The sequence below is a fragment of the Ciconia boyciana genome, chromosome 2, assembly GCF_034638445.1.
Source record: "Ciconia boyciana chromosome 2, ASM3463844v1, whole genome shotgun sequence".
Classification (NCBI taxonomy): Eukaryota; Metazoa; Chordata; class Aves; order Ciconiiformes; family Ciconiidae; genus Ciconia; species Ciconia boyciana.
Genome location: NC_132935.1, coordinates 149,445,075 through 149,468,454, shown reverse-complemented (window position 1 = coordinate 149,468,454; position 23,380 = coordinate 149,445,075). Strand labels below are relative to the sequence as shown.

The 23,380-nt window shown below is 42.2% G+C and overlaps 2 protein-coding genes across 23 annotated transcripts in view; one reads left to right on the top strand and one right to left on the bottom strand.

Moving 5' to 3' along the window:
• Positions 1–12,043, top strand: part of ARHGAP21 (Rho GTPase activating protein 21) — a 123,615-nt gene extending 111,572 nt beyond the window's left edge. For all 6 annotated transcript variants that reach the window (XM_072854457.1, XM_072854462.1, XM_072854459.1 and 3 more), the window contains 9 exons: positions 58–213; positions 321–399; positions 923–996; positions 1,075–1,164; positions 3,735–3,860; positions 4,058–4,099; positions 4,429–4,534; positions 6,310–6,341; positions 9,496–12,043. In XM_072854457.1, the coding sequence (XP_072710558.1) occupies positions 58–213; positions 321–399; positions 923–996; positions 1,075–1,164; positions 3,735–3,860; positions 4,058–4,099; positions 4,429–4,534; positions 6,310–6,341; positions 9,496–11,229 (2,439 nt within the window). In that variant the 3' untranslated portion in view covers positions 11,230–12,043. The remainder of the gene's footprint in view (positions 1–57; positions 214–320; positions 400–922; positions 997–1,074; positions 1,165–3,734; positions 3,861–4,057; positions 4,100–4,428; positions 4,535–6,309; positions 6,342–9,495) is intronic.
• A 5,568-nt stretch (positions 12,044–17,611) lies between these two features.
• KIAA1217 (KIAA1217 ortholog) overlaps positions 17,612–23,380 on the bottom strand; it is a 371,546-nt gene continuing 365,777 nt past the window's right edge. For 14 of the 17 annotated variants that reach the window (XM_072854451.1, XM_072854441.1, XM_072854450.1 and 11 more), the window contains 3 exons: positions 20,527–22,215; positions 19,953–20,075; positions 17,612–19,192 (listed from right to left, as the gene is read on the bottom strand). In XM_072854451.1, coding sequence (XP_072710552.1) covers positions 18,698–19,192; positions 19,953–20,075; positions 20,527–22,215 — 2,307 coding nt within the window. In that variant the 3' untranslated portion in view covers positions 17,612–18,697. The remainder of the gene's footprint in view (positions 19,193–19,952; positions 20,076–20,526; positions 22,216–23,380) is intronic. The other 3 variants (XM_072854456.1, XM_072854454.1, XM_072854455.1) reach the window with 1 other exon arrangement.

The window sequence follows — 23,380 nt, the reverse complement described above, 5'->3', positions numbered from 1 at the left end:
AATACTTTTTTGTATGAATTACTTTAAAATGTATATATAACTTTTCTTTTTCTTCAGTATATTCCACTGATTGTTGATATATGCTGCAAACTGGTTGAAGAAAGAGGTCTTGAGTACACAGGTATTTACAGAGTTCCTGGAAATAATGCTGCCATCTCAAGCATGCAAGAAGAGCTCAACAAAGGAATGACCGACATTGATGTTCATGATGATGTAAGTCTTCGATCATGCTATTTCCAGGTTGAACTCCCAAAAACTTCTGGTTGTGTTGTGATTATAGAAATATAAAGCATGTCTGTCCTTTTCTTCTAAATGTGTAGAAATGGCGAGACTTGAATGTGATAAGCAGTTTGCTGAAATCCTTCTTCAGAAAGCTCCCAGAACCCCTTTTTACTAATGGTAAGTTGTTTATGTTATGATTTTTGTCTTTAGGAATTACTGTTGAACATCTTTCAGATTACATCTTTCAGATTATTTGAGAGAAAATCCAGTGGAATCATCCTAACTCTGTAATAAATGCCCTCTTTCTTCCTTAAAGAGCAGGGAGTTGTGGTGATCATAGAGCTTAAGAATGAGAGCTGTAAATAGAATTTCTCTGATTGTGAAGGAATTATGAATTTGCAAAAAAAATGAGTAAAATTTGCAATTTTACTGTTGCAGTATTTTGTGAAAGCTGTTTTTTTTTCCCCACTGCCATCATCTTATATTATATACAATATAATGGACTAATTTATTACTTCCAACGGTCATTCATATATATATATGTGTGTGTGTATATATGCTACCTGTATTCACAGGGTGGGGGGGAGGGGAGGGCAGGGCTTGGGGGGTGAGGGTACATATACATATATATATATATATATATATATATATAAACTCATATATATATATATTATTATTAATTTCTGCTTTTTTTTAACAGACAAATATGCAGATTTTATAGATGCTAATAGAAAAGAAGATCCTGTTGAACGTCTGAAAACACTGAAGAGACTGGTAAGCTGAAATCAGGTGTGCTGGAGGTGCACTACAAAATTAGCATTTAATGTTCTGAATAGTGATTGTTTGTTTCAGATTCATGATTTACCTGAACATCATTATGAGACTCTCAAGTTTCTTTCTGCACACCTGAAGACAGTAGCAGAGAACTCAGAAAAGAACAAGGTATCAGAAACAAAAGTATAATGTATTTTGGTTTTGTCGTGGTTTAGCCCCAGCCAGCAACTAAGCACCACACAGCCGCTCGCTCACTCCCTCCCAGTGGGATGGGGGAGAGAATCGGAAGAGCAAAAGCAAGAAAACTCAAGGGTTGAGATAAAGACAGTTTAATAGGGAAAGCAAAAGCCGCGCACGCAAGCAAAGCAAAGCAAAGCAAGGAATTCATTCACTCCTTCCCATGGGCAGGCAGGTGTTCAGCCATCTCCAGGAAAGCAGGGCTCCATCACGCATAATGGTTACTTGGGAAGACAAACGCCATCACTCCAAATGTCCCGTTCCCCCCCCCCCCTCCCCCTTCTTCTTCCCCAGCTTTATATACTGAGCATGACGCCATATGGTATGGAATAGCCCCTTGGTCAGTTTGGATCAACTGTCCTGGCTGTGTCCCCTCCCAGCTTCTTCTGCACCTGGCAGAGCATGGGAAGCTGAAAAGTCCTTGCCTAGTGCAGCAACAACTAAAACATCTCTGTATTATCAACACTGTTTTCAGCACAAATCCAAAATGTAGCCCCATACCAGCCACTATAAAGAAAATTAACTCTATCTCAGCTGAAACCAGGACAGGTTTGTTTCATTCATTAAGTACAGTTTTTGTGCAGGATTATTTCTGTTAAGGTGATAATTTATTATTGTAGATAAAACTAAGACCTTTGCTATGTTGAGAAGATTTTTGGATTAGACTAAGGACTCCTGCAAAATATGCATCTGTTTAGTGTGAATTAAGTTTATTCAAACTGGTATTAATTTTGTGGGAATAACTTCTTTATATCTTAAATTAATCCCAAATCTGTAAATTTCATATAATCCCATCTAGATGCCAATAAGTGTGCCTGGGCAGGGCACAGGTGAATGTCTGTGGCCTGAACGAACCTGTTGATAGAGGCTGTCGCACCAGCTTTGTGTGAAGCCTGGCTTCCTGGATGTTTGAGTAATTTTTAAGACTAGGACTTGCTGTAATTACTTGAATGTTTGACCCCATAGATGCTGGTTTGACTGGTTTTAAGAAAGAAAATTTGTGATGTAAAGGGTGGTAGTTCACCACTACAAGGTCTTAGTCCACCACTAAGAATAGCTTTTTTCATTTCCATGGGGTGGGGAAAAGTTAGTTTACATTAAGTGTTTCTGTCCATGCTATAATCCTACAGTAAATGCAAATAATAGTATCCCCTTTTTCTGCCTCTCAGGGAGGGCTAGCTGAATGCAAAGCTGTGCACAATATGGGTGTTCTTATGGATGCTTACCTCAGGGCAGGTAGCATGGTGGCTTGTTATTTGGCTACCAATGTGCAGGGTACAAGAAAAAAATTGATGATTGATGCTATATAGAGGAACCTATGGCCAATCTCAAATAATTTAAAAGATCAGAAAATGACTCAGTTCAAATGAATATGGTAGGTTCCAACACCAGTTCTGCAAATACTACCTTCTAGTTAACTATGAAAGAAAAGTGTGTGTGAGTACATAAAAATATTTAACAAATTATAACCTTAGTGGAATTATAGCTGACATTCTAAGGAAATTATAGTAAATGTCACTTTTAAGTGCACTGCCTAAAGTAAACCTTTATCATTTTACAGTTTTGGTGTGCTGTATAAATGTTGTTTGAATAATGTTAATATAGAATATATAATGTTAGATGACTGAGGTGATGATATAATTGTATGGCTTGTCAAAGGCCACAATTCAAGTCAAAGCGAGCATTAGGGGTTTGTGTCATTATGTTTGCAACTGCCTTCTGGTAAGCATGAGGACCTTGCCTCCTATATGTTATTGGTCTATTCTATGTCACAACAGTAAACTAGAAGTCAGAAAAGTAAGCAAAAATAGAAGGTAAGTATTCTGCAGCTGCTTTCTTGGAAGTATTTGTAGGAGATGTAACATTAAAAGTAAATTAAGTGGATGATTAATGCTGTGACGTGATTGGATAACTCTGAGTCTGTCTCACAAATAGATGCGTTGGGTCTATGATGTTGGTTGCTGCCGCCTCCTCCAAAGTAGTTGCAAATTGAATGAGCTCTTTGTCAATAGACATAATACAGTATTTGATTACCAACTTAATTTTTTCCTGTGTCTTGTAAACATTTTCAGGAAAAAAAACCCAGAGAACTACCAATGCCTTTTTACTTAAATAAATAAATAAATTTCTTAGAACATCAGTATTTCTAAACAAAGAAAAATTGTCTTTATGGGAAGAAAAAAAATTCCCCCTTAAAGTGTAAAGAATATATCTGAGTTCCTTCATTTTCTGTGCTTGTGGAGCTACTTACTTGCAATGGGTTAAGGAAGGTTGAATTCTGAATTGCAGAAATGTTGGATGCATTTATTGCAGCTGCATGTAGGAGAGTTTTAGGGTAGTGTAACATCCTACCTGAGTCAGTAATGTGTTTTTAAAAACCTTTTCTTTGTTCTTATTTAAAATGGTTCTCGGATATTAATAGTCTTATATTAATGTACTTAGCCCATATTATTGTATTTTCTCCTTATAAATGTATGATGTGGAAATATTTGATTTCTTAGATGGAACCAAGAAACCTGGCCATAGTATTTGGTCCAACGCTCGTGAGGACATCTGATGATAACATGACACACATGGTTACGCATATGCCAGACCAATATAAAATTGTAGAAACACTCATCCAAAAAGTAAGTGGATGTATTTCATTATTTAAAAAATAAGATCGTACACAGATTGACCAGCTTTTCTCTTATTGGGCCAGTTTGGGTCTGGTATTTATCCTTCAAACTCCAGGATATCGTTTTTAGTAATGTCCATGTTTGTTTGTTCCACATTTGGGTTTTGTTTCCTGTGGGGTTTTCACCTTTTTTATTTTAAATTGTAGCATGACTGGTTTTTCACAGAAGATGATGCTGAAGAACCTCTTGTAAGTATTGTGTCATAAATATTTGTGTTCTAATTATCTTAGTTTAGAATCTGCTTCTGCTGCCTCTAGAACGTCTGTATATTTCTTATTACATTACTGTATGGTTTGCTCTTCAGAAGCATCTTTTTCGCTCTCCAGTCCTTGCAGTAATGAATTAAAAAAAAAAAAAAGCCATGCGTTTGTTTTAAAAGCATAAAGCAAAATGGGAAAATAAGAACGCGTGAGGAAAACGTGTCCTCAGGTGAATAATGCAGTTTTCTAAATGCTGTTGAATCGTAATGAACTATTTGTGAAACGATGATGAAGAGATCTTTGTTTATTAACTATAGACAACAGTTCAGGAGGAAAACACTGTAGAATCTCAGCCAGTGCCAAACATAGATCATTTACTCACCAACATTGGAAGAACGGGAGTATCTCCTGGAGACGTATCAGGTAACTCTTGCCCGGACAGCGTTAGTCCATAGGCTAGAATAACCTACTCTTTTAACTCACTGTAACTCTCTCTTCCTATTTTCTTTTACTAATAAACTGTTTTTCTCTTTTCCAAAAGATCATTAACACTTCTTAAAGACTTGAATTGTTGATAATAATGCATGATATAATTTGGAAAATTTTGTTGTCTAACAGAAATATAATCATTAAAAGATGAGGCTTGCACATACTATTTTATTTATTCACAGTAACCCATGCAATCATCATCGTGAGGTGAAGCAGATATGCTGCTGTAAAGTGGTTTGTTGTGATGGCAGAAAGATTGATCTTCAGTGGTGTTATAATATTGCTCCTTCCCAACGTTAGGAATGCAAAAAATTGAGTTATGTTTTCTTGTCAAGTGATGGACACTTTAAGTATGTTGCAGTATGTCTATACTAAAGCTGATTTCCTTCTGTTTATAAATGCCATCCTCTTTTGTGGCTAAGGACAAGCATTGCAGGCTCTTTTTTGGTGACTTTTCCCCCCCTCCCTTCACTATACTATTGCACTAACCCAGCATGTTGTATCCCACAAATGTTATCCCTTCATCTTTAGCTTTTGTTTCAGTTTTCAAAGGGTTGTTCAGCACTTACTGAAACAGTCACTTTATACTGATGTTGTAACAGGCGAAGTGGGAGGAGTCTATCACACGGTGATGTCACTAGTGGATTCTGTGATGTCACTGATGGACAGCTGGAACTGTAGGAAGAAGGAGGACTGTTGCCCACACTGTAGCTGCCTTGTCTGCAGAAACCCCCGTTTCTTGTAAATGGAAAAAAAAAGTTGATCTGTGCTGTAAATTTTCTTTTAAGAGTATTTTAAACAGATCAATGCTACTTTTTAAAAGTTTTTCTGCTGTTTCTTGTTATCTCTGAAGCAGACCCTGAGGAGAAATAGCATGGTATGGTCTACCAGTCTTTCTAGTCATAAAGCATTAGCCATGTGTCAAAAAGGGGTGTGGCAGGGGGCTCAGCTCTTTCTTCCTAGGGAGAAAGTCCCTAAAGCTGGAACACATCCAAGTTCATGTTTTTTAGCCATTGTGCTAGCCCCTTCCTACCCCCTTTATAATTGTATAATCTTGGGTTTTGCGAGACAGTAAAACTATGGTGTCCATTTTTCATTTCATAATAGCGCTTGTTATAGAAAAGTACAAAACTGGTAGCTGCTGAAATCTAGCCAATTTAAAAATAAAATTTTACCTATACATAGTCAGAGGTGGAGAGAGATGTATAATTGGGGTTTTACACACAAAATATGACTTAATTCCTTTAAAACCTCACAAAAAGAATATGACTACATGAACCATGATTTGTACCTAGGGCAACCAGTAGTACTAAGACATTCAATTTTGCTTTGTGTATCCTGAATCTCAGGAGAGTACACAGTACGATCCTGAAAAGGTGTCTCAGCTGCGGTTTTGCAGGGGCTGTATACTTAAAACATCGAATAAACATTAGTATTTCTGTTTTTTATTTAGAAGAACAGGGCTCCTTTGCCATTCCTATCATTGAGCTGGTTCTGCCTACAATTCACAGCATCCTTTCATGGCGGTGGCTTTCTGTGGTGCAGCTTGCATCTTTGTGAGCTCTGACTATTCACTCTGTTCTGGTTTTTATTTGCTTCACATTTTGTTCTGTGCTTGTCTTTTTCCATAAGTCCAGCATTGTCTGTAGCAACAATGAAAAAAATGCACAGAACTGAGCAGAACTGTTGTTTTTTTTATTTTTCCACAGATTCAGCTACTAGTGACTCAGCAAAATCTAAGGTAAATCATTTTGTGAAATGATGTAGTTCTAAGCTTCTGAAATCTGTTAGATACTTGATTGCATTATTAAAATGCTTATATGCAGATGTACTGTAGATCTTATGTAGAATTTTTTTAATTAAGTGGTAATACTGTTTTCTCATCAAATAATTTTAAAGTGTTACAATGGAAAAGTATCACTTGTTTGCAGTTAGCTGCATCTGCCAAAGCAGTCAGCTGCACACATAAACAGCTTTGTTCCAAACTCTTGTAATTGTGAGCGCTTACCTCCTTTTTGCATCTCGTTTAGTAGAGGTGAATGTATGTGGTATGTTCCCTGTTACTGTTGGCATACTACTTAGTCCCACGCAGTATTTGTGTTTCCCTGTTTCGCTGAGAAAAGCATACGTAGAATTTAGCCTTTTCTTCCTCAGAAGGTAGTAGGTCCTCCTCTTACAAGAAGCCAAAGGTTGTGGTTAAAGGTTGCTGTGCAAAATCTCCCTAGGAAGTATTGCTGTGCTTGGGAGGACAGCCTAGCAGATGGGGGAAATAAAACTGGAACACGGGCATTAGTTCCATCCTCAATTTAATGCTCGAGTTCTCATCTGACCCATGGACAAATCTTTCAGTCTCTTAAGCTGTTGTTCAATAGTTGCTAACACTGGATGTCTGTAGCACTGGGTAATATGGCAGCATGCAGCTGACCTCAATCAGCTGTGAGTGCGTGATACAGCTTTATGCTGGTGTGCAATCTAGGTGTATCACTGATGTCCCCCTTTGAGCTGAGAACAGGACTTAATGCATCCTCCTGGTTCATTGTTGAGATGCCAGCCCAGCTGCTTTGTGAGGATGCTTGGTGGCTCAGCCACTGTCTCAAAAAAGCCCAGCTTCCAGGGCACCACGTCACATTGCCTGTGCCAGGACAGCGTGCTGTTTGCAGGTTGTCTCTCACTGACCACCACCTGCGAGCGGCACAGAGCAGCAGCATCAGTCAGGCCATGGTCACGGGCCTGCGAGCAGCAGTGCGTGGTGCATGTGGATTGCCTGGGCTGGGAGCCTGCTTACTGCTCAGCCATCCCTGCTTGCAGCAAGACATGTTCCAAGTGGAGCTCCAGCTGGCTGCATTGCTGGATGTCCTTCTTGGTGAGAAGGACATGTACCTGTTCCCAACCCACGGGGAAAAAAATGCACACAGCTCACCCATCCTTTATGGGGGACAGTAGCTAATGCAAGAGTGCCATTTGAGTAGTGAGAAGAATTGCTGTGGTCACTTGGAAAACGGTAGGCCCCAACACCCAGTGGTCTGTTGCCAGTCAGCTTTGGACTGGCGTTTGTCTGCCGGCGCAGCGATTAAGAGCTGTCGCCTGCTGTCCAGAAGGTTCTTTGTCCGCACTGCCTGTAGCAGTCATTGTGCAGGAGGCCAGGCAGTCACTGTAGGTAGTCATTGTGCAGGCTTCTCAGATGCTTGTTTCCCTGGGGGCTCTCAGCAAGACTTAATGTGTGCCTTCTGCCTACTCTGTCCTGATCTCTGAGCTCTGCATCAAGAACATGGGATACTCTCATGTCATGCAGCCGGAGGTTCTGGATAACCATGAATATTTTTGTTACTGTTGGTTGAGTAGAAGTTTCTCCCAACTCTTCCCTGTTCATGTAAACAAATTAGTGCACCTTTGCTGAGGCTGTCATGGTCAATGTAGCCACTGTGGTGTTGTATGGCTGTGAAGTCATATAGTGGCAGTTTCACCATTGCCAGCACCTCTTTTAATTTCTGAGGAGATAGTGAATAGGAATTAAATTTGCACCAAGAAAAAGTTGTTTGAGCAAAAATATTAAATGCACTGTATCTGTTCAGTGCTTTGCTTTTTACGGTCAGTGCATTTATGCTACAGTAGTAGGCATGCTGCAACAGTTCACTGGGGGCTGTGATTCTGTGCTTATGGAGCAGAGAAGTTATCTTGTTGGATGACAGCTGAGTAGTTTGATGATGACTAGTGTGCATTAGCTTTCCCTTTGTCCTTAAGCTTATTCTCTTATCTAGGTAACTGGAATCACTAGATGGTCCTTTCAGTAATGATGTCCCAGCTTTTTTGTTAAAACTGTTACCATGATGATAGCTCTTCCCCTGACTTTTTCTCTCCCTCTCTGAAGTGCTGCATAGTAACAAACGATTGGGATTTCAAAGACTTTTTGAGCATAGCCCATCACTGCCAGTCTGCTTCCCTCAGGTCAGAGAGTCAGGCTAGACATCTGAACATAGACTTAAAATCAGGTAGCTGACACCACAGTTCTTGTTGTTGAGCCCTAGACAGATGTCAAATTTCAGTCCCACTATATTAAAGGTCTCTGATGTGAGCAACTGCCCTTTTCAGTAGATACCATTACTTTGTTCTTTTCTTGAAGTCTACAGTGTGCAAACCATCAGCATTCAAAGACAGGGTGGTACCTGTCCCAAACTGCCTGCTTCTTTTAAAGGTGGCAGTAAGCAGGAAAGGTGCATAGCTTTGAGGGGGCTAGGTGGTAATGTCATCAGTGTAGTTGAAAAATATTTTTTAATTTTATAAAATGGAATAATTGTCCTATTTTTGCTTCTGTGCAGTTCTAAAGGCAGATTCCTCAAAAAGCAGAAAGAAGTTTATTTCTGTTAATTTCCTATACTTGCACCTAAATTAGGGTTTTGTATAGCTTTCATTGTATTGGTACTATTGAATCAATATGGTTTAAAAACTCAGCCTGAAAGGTTGAAAGATCAACTGAAAAATAGTTTGAAAAATTAGCCTTTCCACATAGGTAAGACACCTTGAAAGGACAGACTGAACCCACACTCTTGGGACCTCATCTGTGAAAGAGTTTCTGTTGCAAACCAATCTTGAGTAGGTTGTCTTGCTGTAATGGACCCTGCTTTATTAGTCGATCAAAACCGAAATAGCTGTATATACAAACTAGTCTTTGTCAAGTTGAAGGGATTCAGATGAAAAGTGGAATTCTCAGGATGAAAATTGACTTCTTGGGCAACGTCATGTAGACTACAGAAAGAGCGTGGAAACATTTCCTGAATAAAGATAGTCTTTCTGCTCTAAAGCTTGGGATATGTTTTTAAGAAGTCTCAGGCTAACAAATGTCTCTTTGTGATTTCTAATCATGCCCTCTCCCTTTTTTTTTTTTTTTTTATTAATAGGGTTCTTGGGGTTCTGGAAAGGATCAGTATAGCAAGGAACTGCTTGTGTCCTCCATTTTTGCAGCAGCTAGTCGCAAGCGGAAAAAAACAAAAGAGAAACCACAACCAAGCAGCTCAGAGGATGAGTTGGATAATGTGTTTTTCAAGAAGGAGCTTGCAGAACAATCTCGTGGTGACACAACAAAAGAGGACATAGCTAAAGGGGAATATGAAAGAGAGAGGGACATAGGGAGAAAACAGAGGATGTTTGTCCTGAAGGAAAAAGAGAACAGCAGTAAAAAAGATGTGAATGTTTTAAAGGATGAAAAGAAGACATTAAAGAAAGAAAGTATCCAGTCAGAGGAACCTTCACTGCCTTACCATGACAAATGTACAAAATCACCAAATCTCAGCTGTCTGCAAACCACACAGAAGAATAACCCAAAAATGCCTATTTCACAATCTTCTTCCCAGGTTGAGGAGACAGTGTCTGACTCTGGCACTATGCTTAGCACTTCCTCCCAGGCTTCCCAGCACAGACACTCATGCAAAAAAGTAGCCAGCCCTGAAATTAAACACAATGAGTTTTTAGCAGCTGATGTCAGTTCCATCACCTCAGATTATTCAACTACTTCATCTACTATATATCTAACTGGTTTAGATGCCAGTATGTTGAGCCCTGAGGTGCAGTCGGTGACAGAGAGCAAGGGAGAAGATGCTGATGATGAAAGAAGTGAATTGATCAGCGAAGGGCGTCCTATGGAGACAGACAGTGAAAGTGACTTCCCTGTCTTTGCCACCAGTGCTGCTGCTGAAAGGCTGTCCAAGGGGAAGGTTTCAGAAGTGGTAAAGACCAGTCGGAGGAACTCTGAAGAAAGCGAAGTAAGTTGTACTGAGGGAAGTTCAACACCAAAGTTAGAGAGTCGCAGACTTTTTAGCTCACACAAACTTATTGAATGTGACACGCTGTCTAGGAGAAAGTCTGCACGGCACAAAACAGACAGTGAGGGTTCAGGGGATGCAAAAAGTGAGAAGGACTTGCCTAGTGTGACCAAAATGTTTGACATAATGAAAAAAGGAAGATCGACAAGCAGTTTAGCTACATCAGCCAGAAGTGAGGCTGACAAACAAGAACCTACCTGGAGACTTAAAATTACAGATAGGTTAAAGCTGCGACTCAAATCATCTGCAGATGACATGTTTGGAGTTGGGAATCAAAAAACTAACTCTTCAGAGACTACAAAGAGAAAAAATATCAGGCGAAGGCATACGCTTGGAGGACAGAGGGATTTCGCTGAAATAAGTGTCCTGAATGCTTGGAAAGCTCAAGAGCCAAGTCAAAGTAGGGAGAGAGAATCTGAGCTTTCAGCTGTGAATCGGTTGAAGCCAAAATGTCCAGCGCAGGACCTCTCTATCTCAGACTGGCTTGCACGAGAACGTTTACGCACTAGCACAACTGACCTTAATACGGGTGAAACTGGAAAGCCCAGACTTGAGAACACTAGCTTAGCAGATGTATCAAAGGTAGATCTGCCTTTATCTGCAGAGATGCAGGCAGATGAAGGCAGTTCTTCCAGCAGCTTGACTTTAATTAATAGAACACCACCTTCGGGACCATTTCAGCCACCAGACCAGGTAAATGGTGAAAATTATCAGAATATGAACAAAAACAACTTTAGCCCAGCAGTTGATGCCCATCCTCATAAACTGTCTGGGACCCAAGTGGTTAGATCTCGATTCTACCAGTATCTTTGAAATGGGGAGATATATCCACTACAGCAATTCATTAACTGTTACACTTCCCAGTAACTCTGTGTGTGTGTGTGTACATACATATATATATATTTTCCTGTACTGTTGTTGTTATGCAGCCTTCATTTGGGCTGGTTTCATCAATATGCTCTGTGGAACGTCTTCACAGGGCATTATCACAGCCAGAAGAACACTAAAGTATATATATATATATTTTAAGAAAAAGTATATTTGATGGCTGCATACAAACGTTGAACAAAGCATCTGATGCAACATGCTGTGTAGTGTATACATGGTTTTCTGACTGAGAGTTGGCCTGGCATTAGTATGCAGAAAAATTGTTCTTTTGGTTTAGTCACTAACAAGTGCCTCATCATAAATTCATTTGGTTTGTTAGGGTGCCATATTGTTAAATTAGAGAAACTTATTACAAACAAATGAATGCATTTTACTGTTAACGAGTTTCATTACATTTTACAAATGTTAACACAGGTGGCTACAGAGCTTCCATTCCTTAGGCATTCCAGTAAATATTGGAGTTTTATATTTCCAATTTTAATACAGATTTTGAGTTTTATGTGACTTGAATTTTTAATCTTTCTGTAAAATAAGTAACTTAAATGTACATATTACATGTGTATCTTTTCTTCAGATACCAGATTTGATATAAATGTTGTAACATAGGCGTGTAGATAGTGGATACTGGATGGAACTGGTTTCTTTTATTGAGAATATAATTCTGCATGAAGACCTAATGAATCCAAACCTGTATCATGCCTGTGTGCACACCCACTTAAACACTGGAAATAAAACTGTTTTGGTGACTCTTTGTGTGATGTGAATTCATTCTAATGAACAGTTCTAAAACGTCGTGTTTACAAGTTGCAATTGGCAGCTGCCCTCGGGATCACAAAACCTGCAGTTGCTCCTGGATGAAGGGCACTTCTCTTTAAAGTTTTGTTTGTGGGACAAGACCGTAGAGGTTAGCATATGAGAGAGGGGTTCAGTTGATTAAATATTTTCATCTTGATATATAATCTGATTCTGAGGTACGTAGCAAGTTGGTTTATGTTCAATATGCTGGTTTTGTAGCACTGAAAAAAATATGTCCATCATTGTCCCCAAGTCATAAAGAGTGAATACCAGTATCTGCCAGACAAAACATTACTGTAGTATGGGTCTTGGACTTTGGTTGGTTTTAACTGTGAAGATGCGTTTGTACACTTAACACCCTTCTGTGTGTGAACTCTCTACTAGCTATATTTTTTTTTCTTCTATTTTCTTGCATACCTACTTGAAAACAAAGCAGCTGTTCATCACTTTGGGTATTCCCAGGTCTTACATTGTCACTTGCTTGGCAGAGGATTAAACCCGTATCGATGATAAATAAGCAATTAACATTGTGAGCATAGAAAAATTTACTCTTGGGCATGTGTCCTGTTACTGAGAAGAGAAGGAATTATAGTAACTAGGATGTGTAGGCTGACATGGTTGCAAGCAGATGTTTCTTTCCAAAGTGACTGTAACAGTCCCATGCTTTGATCTGCTGTGGTTTTGATCCTTGTGAGAAATCATCATAAAAATTGGCTGTCAGGAAAAGCATCGGATAAGACAGTTGACGATCTGTGGAAGTTCTTGCCGCATAATTGTGTTTATCTAGTACCGATTCACATACAAACGAATCATGTTCTTGTGGTCTCCTTGCAAACTAAAATGTCTCTTCCCCCCCAGAGCGAACAGGAAGCCGGCGCTTTAGCAGCGTTTCTGTGTGCAGTGCGAGGAAGAATAGGTATGTTTTGTGAAACAGAGTAATTGATGGTGATGGTTGTTTCAGTCCTAATAGTAAAGTGTATTTGAACAAGAGATTTCAAAATATGGTGTTGTGATGCCTCTGTAATGCTATTCATCAGCAAATACCCATCGTCTCTTACTTATTTTGTCCCATCATTATTCTCAGAAGCTTGTTAGAGCGTGTGTCGAGCATCCACAGTAAGTTGCAGGGGTCTTCTCGATGAAGCAGTATACTTACGGAGGTACATAAGGGATCCTGGGGTCTGCGTCTTATTCTGATTTGACAGCCATTTTGATGGATCAAGTTAATTTTCATTTTGTTGTGTTTATAGATAACTAATGATTTTAACTCCTGAGTCTAGATGTATGGCTGTCAAGTCTTATGCTTGAGAACGTAGAGCTTTTATTATATTGACTGGAATAGAGCACAAGATGTTTTGAAAAATCAGGAACTTAAAAAACAACAAATGAACCCACAACACGGGAATTGTATTGGCTGACAATGCTACAGTTACAAATTTAAGGCCTCCTCAGCCTCCATGGTATCTTCTGCTGCTGCACTGGCTGCATGGAAGCTGCAGAGCAGTTGCAGAAGGAGCTTGGACAAAAGTCAGGGATATCCGTGGGGCTGTAAGAAAAGGATTATGGCAGTTCAGACCACCACTGCCTTTCCCTTTCCATGTAAATCAGGTCTTGGAGGAGATAACCTGGCAGGTGGAGTGGGAGGGAGAGAAGCTCTGGGGAAGCACTTGACTTGAAGGGGAGATGCAGGGAGCAGTCTGTCAGGTGCATCAGGCAGAGGTGATCACTGAGCTCCACCTAAAGAAAGCAGCATGTGGCAGTGTATCTGAGGCTGGGAAAACACTGATGCTTTTTCTGCTCTTTGAAGACTGCCCTGTTCTTCACAGCAGCTACTTCAGACCCTTTCCTGTGGTGCTTTCTTCTTCTTTGTTGTTGTTGTCGTTTGTTTCCCCTCCTGCTCTGGAAGTGACAGTCTGACTGACCCAGGAAGGGAAATGTGTGCAATAACCTGCCCTGAGGTGAATACCGTTGGTGCCAGTATTTCCTCTGGAAGCTGGACTCAGTGGGGTGGGCAGCTCCACGGAGTAGCAGAGCCATCAAGGTGGGCAGGGACCTCTGGGGATCGCCGAGCCCTGCCGGCTCAGGCAGGTGCAGCCAGAGCAGGCTGCTCAGGGCTGGGGCTGGTCAGGTTTTTAATATCTCCAAGGATGGAGACTCCACAACCTCCCTGGGCAACCTGTGACAGTGTTTGATCACATTTACAATAAAAAGGGGCTTTTTTAAGAAAAATGTTTAAGCAGAATTTCTTGTATTTCAGTTTGTGCCTATTTTTTGTTTTTATACTCGTCATCATCAGAAGGATTCAAACTGGCTTGGAAAGTACTTTTGGTCTGAGGACTCCTTGGAGTTGCGTGGTTGCAAGTCATTAGGAACAGGTCTAAGCTGAGATCTGATGGGGAAGTAATGAAAGGATGAACTGTGGTGGTAGTAATAGCATTTGGATTTTTAAAATGGTTCCAAACAGCGGTTGCTGTTTCAGCGGGGATCAGTGGTTTAGTTTGAAATCCTTTTTCTGGGATCCGGTAGCAGTCATGCAGCATCTTGCAGCTTTTTAAGCCTCTCTGAAGGGCTTGTTATGGTCCCTGTTAGTATCGCTCACAGCACTGATAGTGTGGAATTAAGACATGGCCACAGTCCAGATGGCTTCTTAATGTCTTTCACGCTGCTGCAGAGCTGAAGGGAAATCCTTTGAATTGCACATAAGGGTCTCTTCCTGTCTGCAGCAATCCTAGGAGAACCTCTCTCCGCTTTGTGCAGGCAGGAGGAAGGAGTGTGAAGTGTGGCCTTATCTGCTATAAAAAGCTGTGTTCTTGTTTCTAAAGCCGGGTCATTACACCATCCCCATTTAGATAGTAATCAAGCAATTAATTGTATCAGCCTTCGGAAAGAAGGGTGTAGTTTGTATGGCTGGGAGGGCAAATGACTTAAAGCAGACCTGTCATTGTGAAAGTGGTGCATGTACTTGTGGCTCACAGTCATGAGACCATAAAAATCTGCCTTAATTGTCTGTTACCGAACCCATGAGTTTTTAAGCATGCAGGAAGAGCTGCCTCTTAGCTGAGTTTAGATGGCTTTTGGCCCTGTACATTTCTAAGCAGAAATGTCCTGCACATCCCTCCTCTTCCCTGCCCTGTGCATCCTCTTCTGCTCTGCCTTCCCACCTGCCTATTGCAGGGGCTGGGTGCTGCGTTGCTTTGGTTTTGCTGCAGTCCCCATAGGTGCAGTCAGCTGGCACACAGGGATGGTGCTTACTCTGCTGTGCAGTCCTGGGCTGGCTCAGACTAAAGAGGCAGCAGGAAGGTCCTGCTCACCTTCCAACTCCTTCCACCTCGAAAGGGACTGGTGAGCAGCTTCAGTTCTGCTTTTTCGGAGCACTGAGGTCCCATTGCATCTGAAGCCACGGCATCGCTGCAAACTAAAGAAACTCAATGGCTGCTCACAGAAGAGACTTGTGCTGCAAATGCACTTGCTAGCAGGTCTAGTACCCTGGAGATGCAGTACCCTGCTGAGTTATTTTTTTTCTGAAGAGTCTCTGTCGTCTTTATACTGCCCAAGAGCTGGTGAGAGCTTGATCTGCAATTGTGTGTGCCAGAGCGCCCTGGCAACAGCAAGGAGGATGGGCTGCTGCTTTGCATGTTCCCTTTTTGAACACCAGCTAGCTGTGGGGAATGCAGCCTCTCGCTGGCTGAGGGCTGCTCTGTTAGCACCGAGCCCCGTGTTGCAGTGGTAGCTGCCCAGTGGCTCTCGTCCCTAGCTGGCTGCAGTCACCTCCACCAAAACTGCCTCTTCATAATTGGTTTGCAGTGAGAAACTTGGCTTTTTAATCACTAGCCTGTGCCATTTCCTTCTGTGCTCAAGTGATTTATTTACAGGCTTGCTGATTTTTCTGAATACTCTGCCCAGCGTTCAAAAGCTTTCCTGGTGCTGAGCTACAGCCTGCGTGCAGCCCTTCCCTGCCTGCGTTCATGAAAGCCTGACAACTTCATTGCTGTACAAGTAGGACGGGGAGGGAATAAACGCTGCCCGACTCCCGATGGTCCTGGCAGCAGTGCCTGTGCAGTGGGTGATGTGCTGCCCGAGACTGTGGTTGGTTTCCTGGCGGGTGCTGCACCCCAGCACTGAGGGTGACGCACGGAGGTGCACAAAACATGGTGGGTGCTGGAAGACGTGCATGTTGCAGTGTAGCTGAGGCCATGAGTGGGTGTTGTGTTCACTCCCTGATAGCAACTTCCACATTCACCACCACAAGCACTCATTACCTATCAAGTACAGCACTGCCTTACGGCCCACTGCGTGCCCAGTGACTCTGCAGGGGCCCTTGGTTATTTATACAACTACTGTCAGCGTCTAAATTCAGACAGATATGGAGAACGTGCTGCTGTAGCCCCTTGCCCGTAGAGGCTGTGAGAAGCAGCAGCTGGAGCAGTGCCAGAGCTGCTGCCCATGGGTGCGTGCTGTGGGGCAGAGGAGGGCCAGGGCCAAGGTCTGCTGCTGGGGACTCTGCCTGGCTGTACGATGGTGTGTGGGGGACTGCTCTCATGGAGGATCAGGTATTTAGCAAGTTACTATTTTTCAGTAAGTATTGACTCCCTGGAGATATCAGACCAACAGCTTAAGAACAAAACCTAGTATGTCTATCATTTAGCTTGAACGTGTATTTTTGCTGTGTACCATAAAGCAAAAGCACGGTATCCAGCCTCCTGGTGCTCTCTGTGTTTGCTATCTGTTGTGTGGGGACACGCACTAGCCCTATCTGGTAACAAGATAAGGCGTTAAATCAGGCTTGTTCCCTTCAAAACAAGGGAGTGATGTACTCAACGCCTGACAAGGTGGAAGGCACCCTTGCAAAGCGCGTGGTCCAGGGTTTGTAGTGTGACAGAAGTTTTTTGAGAGGTTCTTCCCACCTGAATCGGCTGCTCACAGAACAGGCTCGGAGCCACCGCTCGTCTGTGCTGGCTGGAAGGGAACTGGCTTCACTCTGGTGGTTCAGTGTGAGCACGCTGAATTGCACCTTACGCTTCGCCTTGGCTTTGGAGTCAGCCAGCCTGTCCTGGGCTCGGGCTCAGCCTGGCGCTGAAGCTCCTGTGTTCTGCTGGAACTAGACTGTGTGTCGTGCTTGTGAGGTATGAGTTAACATTTACGTTCTTTCATTACTCCCACTGCAAGGGCTACACCATCTGAGCGCTCAGCCTTGAAATGACACTTTTCAGAAACTTCATGTTTCACATGGAGGAATAAAAAAAGGAGGAAAAGATGATACCTTGTTCAGTGAGTCAAAGGTGGTGTGCTTTTTTCTTGCTAGTTTTCTGACCTAGAGTTCCAGCAAGTAGCTTTTGTCCAGGTAAATTTGAAAGACCCCATTCTGAAATTACTACTTACACGTGGCTTTAATTTGGGGAAAATAAAGTCAATTTTTCTCCTGATGGTTTAATGCTCTTGGGCAAACAGCTTAACAGCTAACTGAGACCATTATAAAAGTTATTAGTGACAAAATACAGATATATAAGCATGCAGCCCTTTATTTTTGTAAAGATCTTTGCTTATCATAGTTCTGTATATTACATTATGGTGTTATACAAATAAATTTATTTACAAAACCATGAGCTATGCAAGCTTCTTGCTTTTTTTCCTATTTGACTGATATCCATCTTTTTCAACCCTTCCCCATATATATTTTTAAGCATGCATAAAAATTAACTTTGGTGTGGTAAAACTACTCTATGTGCCCAGCCACATACAGTATTTATTTATTTATATATATTTATAGATATGTACAAAAGTTTGTCAGTATACAGAACAGTACAGAAGTGTACATTTTAAAATCCACAATGCAATACATTAATGGGTTACCAGGTCTCAGTAAAATAAAACTGAAGCTAAGAAAAAAAGTAATCAGCGACTACCTATATGTGTAGAACAATTTTTTTTTTTTTCTTGACTTGGCAAATTCTTAAATATAATCTGAATGGCAGTGCAATAGGTTGAGTTGCCTCATACACACTAAGACCAGTCTTGTTCTGTTTCTTGTGTAGAGGTTTACTGTCCAGCATACTATTTTCAAATGTACATTACAATAGTATCAAAATGTTTTGGCAAAAAGATCTTGAAAGGAACCATGACATTCGTTGACAAAAATAGAAATCTGTAACAAAGCTAAATAACACCAAAATAAAAGAAAAATATTTTAGTTTTACAGTTGTGTATAATCACACTTTAGTATATCTCTGTTCACTTCTAGTCCCCATAATGAAAAATAGCTTTATACAAAACAACTTACTAAATTTTTAACCATACATTTTCCCATGCTCAGTACACCGCTGTGCACACGCACTCAAGTTCACTCACACACCTTCACACTTTTTTGTAACAGGTGCTGCCTAAAGGAAGAAAATGCTCTTTTATCATTACAACAGCAACAGTTTTACAAAAAAGCTTCACTCTAATCTAGTGTAGTAATTCAGTATTTAGCACGTGATTAGTATTAAGCCTCCAGCAATACAGCAAAATGGTTACATTCCCTGGTTAAAATATTGGCTGCGGATTCTTTGAAAATTAACAAAAAGCCTTGGTGAACTTGCACGTGTGCTGTGCTTAGCCTTTAGGATGGCTCCTTGGCCGTGGATGGGGTGGACTTGCCGGCATTTCCGTTCTGTGCCTTGTAGCTGGTGAAGCTAGGTGTGTGGATTGTCCTGATGCTCTTCATACCTTGGTTCAGTGAAGTGGGAGAGGTAGAGGAGGGGGGGGAGGTAGAGGAGGAAGGAGGGGGTGGCCGGCCGTTTTGAGTCTGCAGTGAGAACGAGAGATGGTGACCTTTCCCTGGGTAAGCGGGGCTCTGAAACTTGGAGGAGCCGTTAGAGACAGAGGGGATGAGGGAGGTAGAGTAAGTTATGCGACCTGTCTGAGGACTGAGAAGGTTAGAGGAAGGAATGGAGGTTTTAGTAGGTGGATTAAGAGGGTTAGAGCTGTCACCGCTAGAAGCAGGTGCTGAGCTGCTTTTCCCAGAAGTGGGAGAAAAGGCTGGGATCTTAGAAGCAGGTAGGGTAGGGGAAGTAGCCTTATAGTCCCCACCAGCTTTCTTAGCACTTCCATTAGCCTGCAAATAAAGATGGCAGGAGACAGTTTGTCAGAAAGCCAGTAACATGATAAACCAACAGGACCTGGGAAAATAGCCCTACGGAGAAGAAGAATTAACAGTTCAAGGCCTGAGCTAAGTCGTGCAGCTGTGGACTGGACCTGGTAGAAAACCCAAAGTGCCCAACAAAGAGTGCATAGAGAGAAAGAGCCAACAAAGCTTTCATGAGAAGGTGCGATCTATGGGTTATAGACCAGTCACTACATTGGCCATGCTTCTGGGTTATTAACGTGTGAATAGACATGTCCAGCCGGAGAGTTAATGTGCATCTACTACCATCTATTTTACACCAACAGGTTAGTGTCCAAGGCTTCCTGTAAAGACTCTGAACAGAAGCATTCCCAGCTCTCCTAAGGAACCGCCCCATTTACCAAAGGGAACGTAAACAGGTAGTTGACATCTTCAAATTACAGGTGAATACCACAGTTTAAAAAAAAAAACAACAAAAAAACCAAAAAACAAACAACAAACCAACAAACAAAAACCAAACCAACCAAAAAAAAAAAAAAGCAGCAAGTGTTTTATTGCAGACATGCATGCACAAGCATGGTGAAAAGATCAGTAGATACTGTCATGCCCCCAGGATCCAGGACATCCAGTTAGACCTCACTCGAAAGACAGGCATCCGTTATTTGGTATAATCTCAGTCAGTTACTGGAGTTTTTAAATAAACAAACAACATGAAATGTCCATCCAAACACTGGGTTTAGGGTAAAACTACCTGTCTGTATTGGCGTGGATCCTGCAGCTTGTGCTGTTTGCCTGCTTTCTCCATGCTTCCTTGTCTAGTTTTTGAAGCCATGGGGACCGGCATCCGGCTTGTCTGGGAGGCAGTGCTGGAGGCCTGCGGAAACGAGTGGAGGGGCAGGGAGGGGAGACAAGGAGAAGGTGTGATCAGTACCAGTGTGCCTGAAGAGAAGACTGCACACCATGCGCCAAAAAAAAGCTGCAGTACTACATGCAGGGAAAGTTCAGGAGCTTCACACCAGAGGTGTTAATTTCCAGAATCAAATGGAGAAAACTGCTCAGCTACTGATCAGCCTGGATTTCATGTCAGTGATGCTTGTCATTTCACACAGTGGATTATTCGACCCAGCTCCCCTGCATTTGCCCATCACCAATCAGCAGCAAAGATTAAAAAAAACCCAATGGTCTATTAGCTGTTAGACACCTTGTGGGGAGCCCAAACAAGCCACCTGAAAGGAAGCAAACAAATCACAAGACCCTCTTGTTTAATGGTGATTATTGCAGATTTTAGAAAGCAGCTGGAGGTTTGATTTCTCGGACTAAGGTACCTTACGTGAAGTGGCTGGGATTGACGGAGGGGGCTCTACACCAGCAAGGCTCTCATCCAGCACTACAAGCTCTCGGGGTGGGGTCTCTGGTACTATCTGGGCAGAGAAGGGGGCAGTGCTTCCCTCAGAGCTGTATGTGCTTTCAGGGATAGATTTTGGACTCATTTCACTGATGGTGTTTTCCAGCTGCTTTATAGTCTGCTCAAGGCTGTCTAGTGTTCGGTATGTACTCTGTCGAATTTCGTCAGTCCTAGACAGGGACACTGCAGCTCCGGGGGGTCCCTCTTGCTTCCCAGAAGGACTTTTGTCACTGTCCTCGAGCTGAGACCTGGTGATTTCAAATCTCTTTGCTTCCTTGTGCTGCTTCAGGGTCCCATCTTCCTCCTCCTCTTCATAGACCACAACCTGCAAGGTCTTCTTCCCAGTCTTGGTTCCTGTCCGTATTGCCTGCGTCAGAGCAGCCAGCTGCTTTTTAGGGAATTTGAACTTAAATTTTTTCTTAGAATCCTGCCTGCTTCCAAACTGATCTGCAGAGTCCAAGTTTGCTTCTGTATTTAGCCCATAGATCTGACAGTATTTGTTAAAATTTGTCTTTTTGCTTGCCTCCTCTGCAGGAGGTCTGGTTTCTACAGGGTCAGAGGAAGACTGAAGTTTAAACATGTGCTGCTTGTTGGGACTATGAGCTGCTGAATACTCTGCAATTGCTTTTCTGTCATTAACTACTGGTGGCTCTTCCTTCTGGCCCTCAGAGACTTCATGTGCTTCATTGTCTTCCTCCTCCTCTTCCTCGTCTATCTTTTCCTCTGTCATCATTTTCTCCAACTCCTCATCACATTCCTCAAAAATTGTAGAAAGCCGCTTATAAGCTGACCTAATATCCATTGGTTCATCAAAAATTATGATGACAGGTTTTTTGTCCAGACACACCACTGGCTCTTCGCTGTCTGTGTTTTCTGGGATACCCTTCTCTGATACCACATCCTTCCTTGCATCGATGTTCACTGTCTGCACATCTCCACCCTTCCGGCTGACTATATCGTGAACTTCCCCGCTTGAGAGGACCTGGACAGCTGTTTTGGTAATCATGAAGGCGATGTTTTCTGTGGGTGGATTGTCTTCACTTGAAGAGCTAGCTGGAGCGTCTGTCTCTTCAATGCTGTTCATACCGTTACTTCTGGACACTTTGGGTCTTAGCACAACCTGATTGTAGCTGACTGCAGAAGCTTCTTGCTCCTGCAAGGAAGGTTGAGGCCCCACAGCTTCCTGCATGTGCCTCATGAGAGGGGCAATGCTGCTGATGGGGATATGCTTGCCCGTGCTCTGCATGGCTTCACCCTGCGTCAGGCCCTGGCGAGCATCTCGTGAGAGTCCGTAGTTTGGCTTTTGTTTTCCAGTTTCAACAGCTGGAAAATGGGATCCTAAAATAGCTTGAGCGCCTCTTTGTTTGTCATCCTCTGGCAAACTGACACCAGACAGGTCTGTGCTCATATTCTGGAGGATTTTCTTAGAATAGTCTCCACTGTCTACAAACAAACCCTTGCTAAATGTAGGACTGTCATTCACTGAAAAGCCAATTTTACTGTCAGCTGTGTTGGATGAATCAGAACCCAATTCTTCTTCAGTTTTCCCTTCCCTCTTCTCTTTAGGATGGTCACTATCTGTGGGAGATCCTGTTGTAGCCCCATACACCTAAGGGGGAAAGTCGGATTACTTAGTTATTCAGGGCTGTTACCTTTACAGGACTTTTTTTTCCCCCAAATAAATCATCATATTCTCAGGGGAAGCGCAGACCTCGTGAACTCACCACTCTGTTTACTGCTGTAGAGGCATGTCTGAAGTTGTCATCTGATTCCTGTCTTTCTTCGGGGCAAAATTCCAAATTCTGGCAGAACAGCACATGACGTTACTGCTCTGTGCCATGCATGTGGCCAGCATGGGTTGTTACCTAGGGGTCCTGTCTTAACAAGGCCTCCAGAATATGCAAAAGCACGCTAGTTACCTTATTTCCAACACAGCACTACCTTGACCTGCTTACTTTCCAGTTAAAAAAATCCCTAGTTTGTATAAGATTGAAGTTGAAAAGATTCACAGTATCTGATTAAGTTCTGCTGGGACACATCAAAGGGAGCCTGATGTGGAAGGGCTGACAGCAGGGCGCTACGGCTTGCTAGCTCACCGGAGCACAAAATGCAAGAGTCTGGCTAGCCTTGAAAGGAAGTTTTGTACCGGTAAAAGCTGATTTTCAAATTATGACATTTTGCTCCTTCTAGTGTTGCTGACACCTGAGAAGTGCTGTTCCATCACAGTTAATATGATCACAGTCTGAGCATTTCTAAATCCTTGCTGCAGCTTAAAAGTACTCCTTCAAAATTACCAGTGGCACCCTGCAGCGCCCATGGAAGTGCAGAATGAAACACTGAGCTACATTCATTTATAGAAGCAACTCCCAACAGCACACAGAGAGGTCATCCACTAGCTCAAAAGTAGTATATTCCAGCAATGCAAATTTAAGGGGACTTTTTTCTTTATTTTCAAATGAGGTCCCCTGGAGATGCTGTTTCATAATACCAGGCTTTTATTTGGGGCTTGGTTTGTTAAGTACTAGTGCCAGCTTAGGATAAACACCAATCATCAGTGTGAGGGAATAACCTGAAGAGACACCATGCCTTATGAACGAGCAAGAGAAATCTACAGTCAAAAGATGGCTCACCAAGAAGGAAATGAATCTGGCCTCAAGAGCCTGAAGGCAGTGAGCCAAAAGCATTACTGCTGACATTGCTTGAGACTAGAAGCTGACTCCTAACATACCAAAAGGACAGATTATAATTATATGAGCATCAAGACGTGCAGAAGA